The sequence below is a fragment of the Rhinopithecus roxellana genome, chromosome 1 (genome assembly GCF_007565055.1).
Source record: "Rhinopithecus roxellana isolate Shanxi Qingling chromosome 1, ASM756505v1, whole genome shotgun sequence".
NCBI classification, from domain to species: Eukaryota; Metazoa; Chordata; class Mammalia; order Primates; family Cercopithecidae; genus Rhinopithecus; species Rhinopithecus roxellana.
Genome location: NC_044549.1, coordinates 178,109,155 through 178,124,495, shown reverse-complemented (window position 1 = coordinate 178,124,495; position 15,341 = coordinate 178,109,155). Strand labels below are relative to the sequence as shown.

Here is a 15,341-nt window from a genome sequence, read left to right as displayed (position 1 = left end):
GGGCTGGAAAAAAGTTTGCCCATCTTTTAGTTTAGATGCTCCCATTTCACTGATGAAGTGGCTGAAATCTCAGGAGATAAAGATCCTCTCCCAAGGATCTATACCTGATTAATATCAAGGCGAAGATTGAAAACCTGGTCCCCTAAGTCCTAGACTCTAGCATTCTTTCATCTATGCAGCCTCAGTGGGGATCTCAGAATATGCATCCGCTATGCCTCCAAACACAAACTACTTAAGGGCATGGGCTTCAGCCTCAGATTCCTGGATTCATTATACATCCTGGCTCCACCACTCCTTGGCTGTGTGACCTGGGAGAATTGACTTATTCACTCAGTGCCTCCCTTTCTCATCAACATTCTGAAGGACTGTTGTGAGAATGAATAGGATAATAGGAAAGAAGCCACTTAGCACAAAATTTAGCATATAATAACCTTTCACAAAATAGTGGTTGTTTTTACTTAGGTGCCATTATTTAATAAATGGCTAAGGGGCTGGAGGAGGAAAGGACCAACATTTGTTGGACATATATGCCTGGTACCATGCCGGACGCTTTACAAACATCACCATATTTAACCCTTAACAGCCCTGGTAAGATCCGTATTGCCCTTCACATTTTGGAAGGAAATTAAACCCAGATAAGCTAATATAACTTACCAAGACTGTACAGCACATTAAGAGGCAGAGAATTCAAATCCAGCTCTGAGCTCTAAAGCCTACACTTTCCATCATCATATGCTATGGAGCTATGTAGTTTAGTTTCTATCAGCTCCAAGAAAAAAGTTTTCTTTTGCATTTTTTTTTTTAAGACAGAGTCTCACTTTGTCACCCAGGCTGGAGTGCAGTGGCGTGACCTTGGCTCACTACAACCTCTGCCTCCCAGGTTCAAATGATTCTTGTGCCTCAGCCTCCCAGGTAGCTGGAATTACAGGCATGCACTACGATACCCGGCTGCTACTTTTTCTTTTTTGTATTTTAGTAGAGATAGGGTTTCATCATGTTGGCCAAGCTAGTCCTGAACTCCTGGCCTCAAGAGATCTGCTGGCCCTGCCCTGGCCTCCCAAAGTACTGGGATTACAGGAGTGAGCCACTGCACCCAGCCTCCTATGCTTTTTTTGACCCTACGTTTCACAACATTGAAGTGTGGTTTTAACAAGTTACAAGTGGGGAAGTAGATGTAATTTCTATCAAATAAGTGCAATACCAGGACTCTTTCCCCAGAGAAGACCCAGCAACACCAGTGGCAGGGAAAGAAAATAGCATATCTATCTGGAATTGCCCATGGGGCTTTAGAACCCTACCACCCTGAATTATAAAGCATCTGTCTAATTATTGTAGTACCTCTGGCTCTAGGCTCCACTAATTTTTTCTAATAGGCATTGAAGCCATGCCATAATTTTTTTCTCAGGCAAAATTTTTAAGAAATGGGCAAAGCGGTAAAGAATTTCCTATGGCAAGACCCACAGCATTACTAAAAACTGTCCATCTTGCCTCTATTGTTGCTGGCTTATTTGAGGTCACCGGGAATACGAACCAAAGTGCTTGCTTTCCTGGCTGGTTAATCATTAAAGCACCTCAAGAAGACAATGAAACGTGGTTGAAAGTTTATGAAGTCTCCTCACAGAAAGAAAGGGAGGAAAGGAAGAAAGTATATGTCCTATGGGCCTCAAAATAAGCCACTGTCTCTACATCACCATGAGGGTGGCAGTTTTCAAATATGGCCTACAATTCTTTAACACTGCCCCAGGATCAAGAAGAATTAGAATCCAGGTGGGCTCATGACTGCTTGGACCACCAGATTATAATAGAAGAGCTACTGTGGAGGTTCCAAGGCTCAGTCAGAAAAAGCCATGAAGCTCCCACCTGGTCATCTTAGGACACTCACTCTGGAAGGAGCCAGAAACCAAAAGGAAGCAAAAGTACCACACGAGAAAGGTCACACGTAGGCACGCTGGTTGCAACTCCAGCTGAGCTCTCAGCATAAGCTTTCAGAGCCAGCATCCTCTGTCAAACAAAAGCGTAGGCCATCTCAGACAACCAGCCAAGCTCTCAAATGACTACAACCCAGGCTGACATCTGACTGCACAAAACTCCTCAAGCAAGGACCGCCCAGCTGAGCCCTCTCAAGACCCTCTCCAAATTCCTGACCCACAGATCACAGGCAAAATAAAACAGTTGTTTTAAGCTATTAAGGCTTGGGATAATTAGGGAGAAACAGTAACCAGAACAATGAAGAAGCAGCACATCCCGTTTCTTCTTCCAATAAAGCCAAAAATCAAGAGAACATTAAATCTGTGGGCTTCAAATCTAGCAAAACGAGGCTGAATCCTTTCGCATGCTGGAAACAAAAGGGTGTGGTGAATGAAGACAACCAAGCCCCATTCATCATGTTTTGGTTGGGTTTAATGCCAAACAATAAAAGATTTATATTAAGAGGGCTGAGCTGCAGTTATAATAAACAGCGGATATTCCTCTCATTGTCTCCCTGATAGCAGTTTCTTTCTGTCAGAACAAACACTAACATCTCTTAGATAATCCAGCAAAACACAGCAAAGGAAAAAAAAATCAGGCAAGAATAGAACAAAATTTTTTCCATCTTCCTTTAAGGAAATGAAAGGGGCTGACTTGCCAAGCTCTCCAAGAGCTGCTTTGCAAATTCTGTGATACTCTTGGTTAAAATGCACTACAAAAAAGCAGTATAGTCTTTAATGCTGGAAACATCTACGTGGCAATCGGCAGACTAAGTAACTCTCAAAGAAAAAGGCTGGGCAAAGATACCTGGGCTGCCTGCCAAAGGATGAGGTTCAATAGATGTTTAATTCATCCAGCCAACACACACACACACACACACACACACACACACACACACCCCACTATGTTAAAGTCCCTACAACAAATGCTGACAAAGAAAAATAACAGCACAAAATTAAAAGGCTACAGTCCACAGGGAGCAGATCGCTGTCAACTTGGGGATTTGAAGATTCTCATTAACCACAGGGATAGCAATGAATCCATTAACCCCATAGCCTGTCTTCTTTTGAGATGACACTCAGAGTCAGAGGGAAGGCACCTTGAATACAGCTGGGGATACAGTCACATGATTTGTAGGAAAGTCGGCAGGTACTGCAATAGCAAGCACTTATGACCCTGCCATGGGTTTCAGCTGAGGGGCCAGGAGAGTTTGTGTATTATCTTGTTGATCTTTGCAGGTTAAAAGGAAAACATGCCTAGTTTTTTTAAGGCAATACAGTCTATGTCAATATTAGATAGCTATTTCTATGTTCTAGCCAATGGCCAGAACATGTTTTGGCCACTAACAGCATTTTGCTAATGTGGATCCATGAATGAAGTTGTGCAAGAGAACCTATATGTGCCCACATTTATCCATTTAGAAATGACGCTAACAGTCAAATACATAGAGTAACTAAGTTCAAATATCTAAATATTCTTAATATTTGTAATGTTTTCCATTATAGCTTGATTTATTGTGTTTTCTAAATAAGCACATATACGAGGGTTTCTTGGCTGTAGAAGACCCTAAAGTGCCTTTAAAGCACTTTTCATCCTTCCATGAATTACAACTACAGGAGCTGAACAATGCACTAATTCATCAAGCAAACCCACAACATCGGGGTTTATCTACAATTAAGGCAGGAACAACCAATCTGAACTTTTTCCCATCAGCCTTCATAGTTCCTAAAATTCCTTCCAGAGAAATTCATTTCTTTGGCTTATAAAGACATTTTTTTTTTTTTTTTACAACAGGCTTCATTCCCCACCCCCATCCCATGAAAATTATAACATATGGTCATTGTAAATATTTCACAAAACACCAAGAAATGAAAACTAAAAACCACCAGCATCCTCAGAAGCTAGCAACAACTGGTAACATCTGAGGGTACATTTTTCTAGAGCCAGGCTTCTCAAACAATGTGGTGATGGATTTTCCCTCATCCAATCCACCATAAATCAATACTTCTGTAGAATAAAAACAAACTAGGAAAGCAAAATGCCACCTGGATGTCACAACATCAAATTGCCAAAAAAAAAAAAAAAAAAAAATTCTAAAGTCTTACTCTCAATTTCTACATTTATTTCACCATAATTGGTAACAAGCAGTTCACATTCTTTGACCTACACAAGAATAACTATGTTAGGGCCGGGCATGGTGGCTCACGCCTGTAATCCCAGCACTTTGGGAGGCCAAGGCAGGCGGATCATTTGAGGTCGGGAGTTCAAGACCAGCTTGACCTACATAGTGAAACCCCATCTCTACTAAAATACAAAACTTAGCTGGGCATGGTGGTGGGCACCTGTAATCCAGCTACTTGGGAGGCTGAGGCAGGAGAATCACTTGAACCTGGGAGACAGAGGTTGCAGTGAGCCAAGATCACACCACTACACTCCAGCCTGGGCAACAAAGTGAGACTCCATTTCAAAAAAAAAAAAAAAAAAAGAATATGTTAGGCCTGTCTTCTCATATGCATACATTCTTTTACTATATATATGGTTTTATATATGCTCTATATAATTTTATATATATTTTATGTATAGTTTTTTTTTCCCCACTAAGTAGACCATGGCCATTTGTCCATATTCACACATCATCTTTTTTTTTTAAAGTGAAAGGCCACTCTTAAAATGCCAACGCCCCTAAGCAAGGCAGAATCTTTGTTCATGAGCCAACATGTGCATAAGTGGACAGGTTCTGGGGAGGGAACGGAGAACACAAGGTTGCGATTTACCAGTGTCACAACTGTCCTCACGGTCAGTCTGTCCAAGAACACACCGGGAGGCCGGGCGCGGTGGCTCATGCCTGTAATCCCAACACTTTGGGAAGCCGAGGCAGGGGGACTGCTTGAGCCCAGGGGTTCGAGACCAGCCTGGGCAACATAGAGAGACCCCATCTCTACAAAAACAAAAATTAGCCAGGCATGGTGGCGCGCTCCTGTAGTCCCAGCTACTTAGAAGACTGAGGTGGGAGGATAACTTGAGCCCAGGAGTTCAAGGCTCCAGTGAGCTATGATTGTGCCACTGCACCCCAGCCTGGGCAAGAGAGACCAACACTGTCTCAGGAAAAAACAAAAACAAAGCAGAAGGCTGGGCGTGGTGGCTCATGCCTGTAATCCCAGCACTTTGGGAGGCTGCAGTGGGTGAATCATTTGAGGTCAGGGGTTGACCAGCCTGGCCAAAATGGCAGAACCCCATCCCTACCAAAAACACAAAAATTAGCCAGGTGTGGTGGCACATGCCTGTAATCCCAGCTACTCAGGAGGCTAAGACACGAAAATCACTTGAACCTAGGAGGCAGTGGTGGTAGTGAGCTGAGACCAAACCATTGCACTTCAGTTTTTGAGACCCTGTCTCAAAAAATTAATTACTTAATTAATTAATTAAATAAAGCAGGGCTCACTCAGGGAAACTAACTGTCACATCATAGCAGACAGGCCACAGCGCAATGCCCTGCTGATCCAGTGACTACAAAGTCCATCTCACTGTAATCCTGGCCTATACGAGCCCTCCCTCTGGCCCCTTTCCCAGTGCCAATCTGACAAAGAAAGGTCATGGCAGGACCTGGGGCAAGAGAACGAAGCTATCGCCAGGCCCCATGGCCAGTTTGGCCCCAGTGGACATCTCATTGGAACCTTCTCTGTTTGCAGCACCCAGCAGGTCTCAGCCAAGCACACAGGTGGTCCCCTTGTCCACTCAGGCTGGGCAGCTCTCAAACAGCATCCCTTACCATCCTCCAGGTCACCCAGGGATGTAGGCAAGAATCACAGCCCCCAGATTCAAAGATGAGAAGACTGTGGCTTCCATGTGCCAAGTATCCCTAGAAGTCAGTAGACCTCTGATTTCAACCTGTATCACCTGATGTCAAGACAGCTGTCTTCCCTCCACCTGCCCTTCCCCATGGCTTTGGGCTTTGGTTATTTCACAGCAAAAACTGAGACACAATCCCATTTTAAAGAAGAAGAAACTGAGGCACAGAGATTACATAATCTGCCAGAGGTCCCACAGCTATGACAAGGGGAGCTGGGGTTCAGCGCCAGGCAGTCTGGCTCCAGAGGCCAAGCTTTGCCAGCTGTCCTATAGCTAGGCCACTCCACAAGTTTCAAATGTTTCCCCCACTCACCTCCTCCCCAAAGGGAAATAAGCAGTATGGGGGGATCACTGAAGCCCAAGACCTTAAGTACCACCATTCTGATGGCCAAACTTCAAGTCAGAGCCGTGGGGGCAGCGCAGCATCCCTGGCTCAGGCTACCCTGAAGAGACGCAAAGACCACACATGCTTTTTCTTTACAATCAGTCAATCACCAAAGGTCCTGTTAACACTCCACCTCTCCCCACCCCAGCCTTCCTCAAACTGCAGACGATGTCTGTACCATCAGCTCTCTTCCTCCTCCACTTTAAGGCTGCTTTGAATGTTATCTTCAGACTATTTGGGGTCTGCAGACCTCAACTCTGATGCCCCCTATTTCAACAAAGCTTTGGCCTCCCAAAGGGCCCTGAGTGACTCTCCCAGAATCCCCCTCCCCCAACTACAATTGCTCGCTTGGATCCAGGAGATGACAAGCTCCATGAGGCAGGGACATGCCTGATTATTTGTTGACCACCCTGGTCCCCAGCGCCCCACACAGTATTTGCTGCAGGAAGGCCTCCAGGCCAATGTTTACTTCAACCAGATCTCACCTGTGTACAAGAAAGTCTGGGCTGCAGGGGCTCTGCCAGCCCAGACCGGGCAGCCTGCCACCAGGCCCGGAATCTGGTGCAGCTTTAAGAAACAGTTACTCCTCCCTCCCCCGGTCTATCTATTGCTTCAAACATTCCCTAGCAGTTTCTTCAAAGCAAAACTTAGTCTTGCAGGACCTAGTCCCTAGTGCATTCCACCCACACATGTTTTAATGGAGAAAGTGCGGGGACGTATCACTGTCCTTTGAATTTTTCTCCTGATTTGTGCTAATAATTCATGAGAGAGGGGCCAGGTGGCTTCCAGTTCACTCTCACCTCCAAGTTTCTAAGCTCAAAACAGAGTTTTTGGTTCTACCATTGCTTCTTGGGTCCAAAAAAAAAAAAAAAAAAGTTTTAGGTTTTGTTTTTAAGAGAAAGCATTTGTTGGTTTTTGGAGGGAGGAAAGGCAGAGACAATGAGTGCTGGCTTAAGCGTGTTTGAGGAACACAGATACTCAGAAACAAAGATTTTTCAAACCACCCTGCCAGTATAAGCAGAAACTATTCCCACCTGACCTGAGCAACGAGGAAAAGAAAGGACCCCTTCACAGTCCTGGAACAGCCCACTTTCAGAGCAAGCACGGGAAATGATGAAAACACTACATGTTGTGCTTAAAATCACATATATATGGGCATGAAATATTACAAATCTTTATTCTGATTAGACTTAGAAATTCTCAGTGTGGCATCTGTTTTAACAAACATTTGAAAAGAGACCTATATACTAGGCATTTTAAAATTACATCAGCATATTGAGTTTTATTACCTCACCTGGCAGGGCTGTCACGCACCTGAATGACCCATTTATCTCTGACTCATCACCTCCTCTTCCATCCATTACTCACCCCAGCCTGGCACAAGGCCCCCTTGCTGGTCCTCAGCTAGGCCAGGCCCACTCCCATCTTAGCACAGATGCGCCTTCCAGCTGGAATGTTCTTCCCCCACATGGCCTGAGGCTTGCTCACTCTCTCCAGATAATACTGCATTCCTCTCCCTCCCCTTGCCTCCAAACACCCACCAGCTGAGTCCCCTTCCAGCTCTTTGCCTCCTTCGCATACATCAGATAACCTACTGTGCTGCTTTAACTCTTTACTGCGTTTTCCACCCCCTCTGCAATGTAAGCCTCCTCGGAAGAGCAGGGACTCTGTCCATTCTCTTCATTGCTCTGTCCCCATCACCGAAAACTGCCCCCATCACATGGTAGGTGCTCAATAAATACTTAGTGAATTAAAAAGCTGGTCAGGTGTAGTGGCTCATGCCTGTAATCCCAGCATTTTGGAAGGCCAAGGGAGGCAGATTGCTTTCAGCTCAGGAGTTTGAAACCTGCCTGGCCCATGCTGCAAAACCTGTCTCTACTAAAAATACAAAAATTAGCCAGGCGTGGTGGTGTGCGCCTTTGGTCCCAGCTACTTGGGAGGCTGAAGCTAGAGAATCGCTTGAACCCGGGAGGCAGAGTCTGCAGTGAGCCGAGGCTGTGCCACTGCACTCCAGCCTGAGTGACAGAACAAGACCCTGTCTCATTAATAAATAAATAAAGCTGACGGATCACTGGATCTGTGGGAAAATGTTTATCTTCCTAACTTAAAACATCAGGCTTATATCCAAGGCCTCTCTGGTTAAAAGGTTCCTCCTTTAACAGCTTAAAAAGGTTGGCTTTCGCTGATATAAATCAGAGTGCAAAGGAGACTCAACACTGTTCAAAATAAGGTCAGAGGCAAACCCACGTTGCAGGAAGAGACAGACATCCAAGTGACACGGCAGATGGCTGCCAGAGGCCCTTTCACAATCTGGAATTTAAACGGCCAAGACAAGAAATGGGATGTTAAATGTGGACCTCAGGAGCAACACCTTGGTCTACAGCTACCCACGGACAACTGCAGCACAGTGTGTGAGCACATTCGCACCTACCACAAGCCTGGTCACCAATTCAGCTTCATCAGACAAAAATTATGAGAGGTGCTGAATGCCCCAGATCGCAATCAAAAGGCAAAGAGAAAGGAAATGGGGACAGCAAAATACCTTCCCCTGGGGTCCCTGAAAGTAGACTATTTCATTATTTGCCAATTCCATACTTGTGAATTCATCTACTCACTAAAATTTATACATAACCCCAAAATCAATGCATGCAGCCCTTTCAGGTTCACTCACCAACACACGCAGGAGCGACACTCCACCTCCTCCTTTCAATGCCCAGCCTGTAAACAAGTGTCCTTTTCATGGTCTACTTAGTGCCATGTCTTTCACGCTTTTGTGCTTTCTTTGGTGATTTTGCTGTTAAAAATGGCCCATAAGGGAAGTGCTGAAGTGCTGTCTAGTGAGCATTCCTGAGCATAAGCAGGCTGTGATGTGGCTTACAGGGAAAATACATGTTAGGTAAGCGGCCCTGAGTTCAATGCTAATGAATCAATAGTACATAATAAATAAAGTGTCTTTTAATGGAAACTGAAAAGATTAATATTGATCAGTTGATGAAAATGATGTGACCACAGGCTTGCTCCGAGCCCTGCATTTTCCCTACAACAGTGGTTCCATATTCACTAATTCAGTGTTCACAACTTTAGGGAATACAAGTACTGCAAAAACAAGACTGGGCACGGTGGCTCACACCTGTAATCCCAGCACTTTGGGAGGCTGAGACGGGTGGGGCGGGGCAGCAGGCAGGGGGTGGGGGGCGGTGATGACGACACAAGGTCAGGAGTTCAAGATCAGCCAGTTCAAGACCAGCCTGGCCAACATGGTGAAACCCTGTCTCTACTAAAAATACCAACATTAGCTGGGCATTGTGGCGGGCTGCCTGTAATCCCAGCTACTACTCCGGAGGCTGAGGCAGGAAAATCGCTTGAACCCGGGAGGCAGAGGTTGCAGTGAGCCGAGATCGCGCCACTGCACTCCAGCCTGGGTGACAGAATGAGACTCCGTCGCAGGAAAAAAACAAAAGACTCGACTGTATATTAAAATGGCTCATTTTCCTGCCCCCAATCCTTGGGCATACTCCCCTTGACCACCCCACTGGCTCACTCCACCTGTTCCTCTGCAGAGGCTCTCCTGCAGGCATCTGCTCAGATGTCCTCCTGCAGCGCCCCTCCAGTGTCTGTCACATTTCTTACTGTAGCTATTACCACCAGTAATTATTACCCCCTCTCTGCTCCTCACCCCAACCAAAAACATAAGCTCCTGGAGGGCAAGGTCTTTGTCTCGTTCACCCACATAAATGCAGTGGTCAACAGTATCTGACAAGCAGCTGGTGCCCCGCGTGAAGGGTGAAATCCCACCTGGCTCCTTTGTGACAGAAAACACCTATTAAACCTGTGCCTCCCAGTGCCACATGTAGCTACTAACACTTGAAACATGTCTAGTCTCAAGTGAAATGTGCCCTAAGTGTAAAATATGCCAAAGATCTTAAAGACTTAGTATAAAAATATATGTAAAATATCAGTAATTTTTTAACAGCAAGTCCATGTTGAAATTGTACTGTCTTGGATATTCCGGGTTAAACAAACTATTTAAATTCATTTCAGCTGTTTATTTTTCATTTTTAATGTGTCTACTAGGGAGTTTTTCATTGCTTATGTAGCCCGTATTATATTTCTATGAGTCAGTCTTGGTTATAATACCGTGAAAAGGCCAGCCAGCAACCCAGCCCAGCCCTGGCCACCCCCCCCTCACACCCTCCAGTTGGCCTCTCACACGGCTCCAAATGCTCTCCAGAGTCAGGCAGGAAACACCTGTCCGGTGGCTTCCTGTGACACACAAATACCTAAGTGTATTCAGAAATGGGATTCAAAAGTCAGGGCTAAAAAGAATTGAACAGATTAACCAATCTCACCCCAAGAAGGTAAGCACCCTAGGGGCTGAGATGTGGGCCATCTTGTTCATTACCCAGAACAGTGGCCAGCACATAGTAGGTGAGCAATTAGAATCAATCAATGCCTTGGTGGGGGGCGGGGGGGGAGGGGAGCGTCGGAAGAAGAATATTTCCAGGATGGGTATGGCAATTCATGCCTGTGATCCCAGCACTTTGGGAGGTCAAGGTGGGAGGATCACTTTGAGGCCTGGAGTTCAAGAACAGCCTGATCAACAGAGCAAGATCCCATCTTTACAAAAAAGTTTAAAAATATGAAAAATTAGCCGGGTATGGTGGCATGCACCTGTAGTCTCAGCTACTGGGGAGGATGATGCAGGAGGATTGCCTGAACCCAGGAATTTGAGGTTGCAGTGAGCTGTGACTGCACCACTGCACTGGGATAATAGAATGCAGGAACTGGAGGAGATCTGGAAAATGCCTGGGACTATAAGATGGGAGCCCTGCCTCTGAGGCATCATCATAAAATGCTAAGCCTCTGAGTCCTTATCTGGAAAGCAGATAGCCCCTATTCTCCTAGTTCTCCAGGCCAGAACATTCTATGATGATAGTAGTTTAATACAGTGGCAACTAGACTGTTTAATATAGTGGCAACTGGGCCCTTGAAACGTGGCTATTGTGACTGAGGAACAGAATTTTGTCTTACTTTATTTTAATTAAACTCATTAGCCAGGCATGGTGGTACACACCTGTTATCCCAACTACTCAGGAAGCTGAGGAATGAGAATCACTTGAGCCCAGGTGGTGGAGGTTGCAGAGAGCAGACATCGCACCACTGCACCCCAACCTGGGCGACAGAGTAAGACACTGTGTCAAAAAAAAAAAAAAAAATTAATTAAATTCAAATAGCCATACATTGCACATGGCTACCATATGGGACAGCATAGCTCTAGGCTGGTGTGACAGGATGGAATGAGATAAAATGTGTAAAAAACACTCTGTAAATGCTAAAGCCCTATAGGAATGGTAAGGGTTTTGTTGTTTAATGCATTAGAAATCTGAGATCCTAAGAGGTTTCAGTTACCCCACATCACAGACAGACTAAATTCATAAGTGAAAGAAATGTAAATAAACATAGATTTTACTTTACTTAGGGAGAAGGACAGCCCGTGTTCTTGTACACCTACGATGGAAATGGAGGTGGTTAGCGATAACCCTTCACATAGCTCAGAGCAACAGGCTTTTTAATCCACATTGCTACATCCAGATTTGGTAACTCCAGGGCCTACGCATGCAGCAGAAATCAAGGCTGCCTGTGAATCCTGGCAGATTATATTCCTATCTCGCACACCCTCCCTCTTAGGGACCATGTGCTTCTTGTCCCTTCCACTGACTTTTGCTGTTTCTCCTGCTACAGAAACAGACTTTGCCAACAGCTCCCTGCACTGGGAAACTGCGCTGACAGTCCCTTCCGGGCTCTGACAGTCAATTCACAGTCTCCTGAATACATACAGTGGTTGTTCAAATTTGCTGATGGGTGGTAAAAGCAACCACTACTGGAAAGGGGTGGAAACTAATCAGAGGCTGTGATGAATGCTAACTTGTTTACACTCCGGTTGGAAAATGCACAGGAAACCTAAATCAAGTTTTAGTCTCCCCAGATTTTTCCCAGTAGGAAAGGCCTTTCCAGTCTAAACAGCTTTTTGTTACCATTATAATTATATTCTATGCACAAGCAGACAATAAAGAAATGAGCAGGAAAGCAGAAGGCGGCGGTGAGTTATTAGGACAGGAAAGTCAAAAAATGGTCAAAGTCAGAGGAAACAACACAATGCTTTCCAGGACAAATGGCAGGAACCGCCCTGAACATGTAAGAGATTTTGTGAGCTCATTCATTCTTCCCCAATAAAGAGCTCAGCTAATTTTCCCCTCTATCCTTTCAGTCACATGAAAACTTGGGGCTTAAGTGTTGTGTAACGCTCTGCACAGACTTGATTTAGGCCCCATGGAGCTTCCATAATGAAAAACAACATGTGAAATTGGATCCACATGCGTTCCGCCCACAGGTTGAGCTCAGTGGTGTATTTTATTCTGTCAGGGAGCTGTTGCTCAACTCCCAAGGAGGGGGGTCCAGCAATAACCCTCCAGCTATGAAGACAAAATTAACCAGCCTTGTGCCGGTGTGAGTGACATCACTCCACCAAGAACAGGAACTCAGCTCTCTGTACCTCGAGTTCAGTCTCCCGTCTGTTGATATCATCCGTGGACTGATTTAACTTCTCCAGTTCTCCCTGGTGAAGAAAAGAGGGAGAAAAAATGACTTATGGGATCCGTCTTTTGTTTCCAGTATAACTCAGTCCATAACCTGAAAAATTACCCCAGCCCAGTTTGCAGGAAAAGGGAAGAATCGGTATTAATTCTTAAGGCAAACAGTTGAGGCTTGGCTAGAAATGCAAATGAATGTCGGCATTTCTGAAACCATTTTCTTGAGGGTGTCCTTTTTGACAATGTCTTCAGAGACATTTGGAATTTGTCAGAGGTCAAATATTCCAGGTATGTGCCTTCAGGTAAATCCCACCTGTTACAAATGGTTTAATGGCCTCGTCAAAACAGCACTATCTCCCTCGAGCAAGAATTTTGCTTAGAAAACAATAAAAGACAATAAGCAAGGCCAGGCCAAAAATATAAACCCAGTGAAATCATCAAGGGCAGAATTCTGGTATTAACTTACCAGAATTATTTTTCTGTAAAGGGTGAAAATCTTTTCACACTGCCAATTATTCAACCTACTTAGCTGGATGTTTTAAACTAGCTTTAATCCCATTCATTTCAATAAACATTTACAAACTGACATTTTGTGAAAAGCATCCAACATGAACTTAACTCATCTTTACTATGCAAACAAAGGATCTTGCTAACATAATCCCATACCAATAACACACGATTTATTCCAAACCAATTATTTTAATTAATAGCATTCCTAATGCAAGGATTTTTTTTTTCCACCTGATCTTTATCTTGCTAACCTGACAAAACAATTCATTTAAACCCCAACCACTGAGTTAAGTGAGCTTTTAAATTGATCTGTGCACTAAAAAACCAATTAGGGATCCAGAAATTACAGAGCATGCTTAAAAGCAATTTTTAAAAAATGATTTACTGAAAAGGTAGAATAAAACGGGTCTTAGAAAGGGATTTGCTCTGCTTTTTGCTTCGGGGTGAAGAGGTTAAACTGTCACTCCTAGATCTCGGCTTGGAAATTGTTTTTTAATCATCTCTCTTGGAAATGGAGGCACAGTCAGCCAGCCCAATCCCCTCGCCGCCTCCACGCGTCAGCTTTGCGCATCAGTTGTCCCTGATTTCTGTTCATGCCCAACCTCACAACAAGGAAAAGCAGGGTTTTAAGCAATTTCAGGCCAGGCAGACCGTTGAGCCGGTGGTGACAATAAGACGCTCAGTTCTCTAACAATGAATCAGAGAAGGAAAACGGCTCAGGCCGGGCACCTTGGCAGGTGAGGACTCTGCACCCGGGGCACCAGTGCCAGCCCGCGCTGCAGGGGCGGGCAACGCCCACCCGCCTACGGTGCCCGGCGCCCACGCGGGCGACCCCTCCTCGCAGAGCCTGGAAGCCATGCCTTGCCCGCGGTGCCGTGGCGGCCGGGCGGGGGGTACCCCCGAGGATACCATGGCGCCCCCGCCCCCTTTTTCCCTTTGTTGCACATCCGCCCGAACCACCAGGCACGCTGCGGCGACCCCGATCCTGCTAGGGGTCTGCGGGGGGCTCCCCGCAATAGAGTCAGGCCGCATCCACGCGGGCACTGTAGGCTCCTCATTGTGGAGACGAGGAAACAGAGCACACAGATCGTCTCCTGCCACCGTATGTGGCCGCCAGTCCCCGGACCACAGTCACTGGGGGCTGCGAAGTGGATGTACGCGTAGACGCCGACCTCCGCAGCAGCCCTCGCGAAGCCCGGATGCGGGGTGACCCCGCGCGCCCTACCTGGATTCGGGGGTCCACCTCTTCTTCCTCCTCCAGCCCCTGCTCCATCCCCTCTTCCTCCTCCTCCTCCTCGTCCCGTGCAGGCGGCAGGAGCTCGGCTGGCTCCTCCGAGCGGTTCCGCTTCGGTGCCGCGTCCATGAGGGCAGTCGTCACGCTCGCCGCGCGGTGGGCTCGGGAGTGCCCTGGGGGTCGCGGCCGCCACAGGCTGGGCTGGAGCCGCCTCGCCACAGCCGGGCACGGTCGGGTAGCCGACGGGGCCGACACCCGGGAGGCACAGCTCGCGGATGCGGATTCCTCTGGCCGCGGCGGAGCAGAGGAAATGGGCGCGGCTGCCCCCTTTCTGCCGCGGCAGTCAGCGCAGCGCCCGCTCCGCCCCGGTCCCGCCCCGGCTGCGCGCTCCTCGGCCAGTCCCAGCTACCCAGGTCTCCGTCACAAAACCCCAGCTCCCTCCACATCTCCAAGGTGGCAAAATAGGAGAGCCCCCACCCCCTTGTAACTTAGCAGCCCGGATATATCTCAACTGCGTAAGGCAAGCCTCCCGCTTTCGGAAGTCCCCTTCTCCCGCCCTCCTCCGAAGCGCGTTGTGTGTGGTAGGAGGCGTGGGGTGATTTCCCGCTGAAGTCGCCTTCCGAAGCCTGCGTTTAGTGACCCTGGACCTCAGGACCAAGACTTGCCGAAACCCTGTACCCAAAGCACATTCCTCCCCTTGAGCGAACCTTGGGAATGGCGCTTACTCAAAGATTTGCCCAGAAAAGCAAACTAAAATGTGCGCTTATATAGACACAGGAGTGTAGAGAGGAGAGCCAGCTGCAGC

The 15,341-nt window shown here is 46.6% G+C and overlaps 1 protein-coding gene across 1 annotated transcript in view; it reads right to left on the bottom strand.

Moving 5' to 3' along the window:
* SH3BP5 (SH3 domain binding protein 5) overlaps window positions 1-15,027 on the bottom strand; it is a 76,436-nt gene extending 61,409 nt beyond the window's left edge. The window contains exons 1-2 of the mRNA XM_010356049.2: window positions 14,528-15,027; window positions 12,756-12,818 (exon numbers count right to left, since the gene is read on the bottom strand). Coding sequence (XP_010354351.1) covers window positions 12,756-12,818; window positions 14,528-14,665 — 201 coding nt within the window. The 5' untranslated portion in view covers window positions 14,666-15,027. The remainder of the gene's footprint in view (window positions 1-12,755; window positions 12,819-14,527) is intronic.
* Window positions 15,028-15,341: the final 314 nt, after the last annotated feature.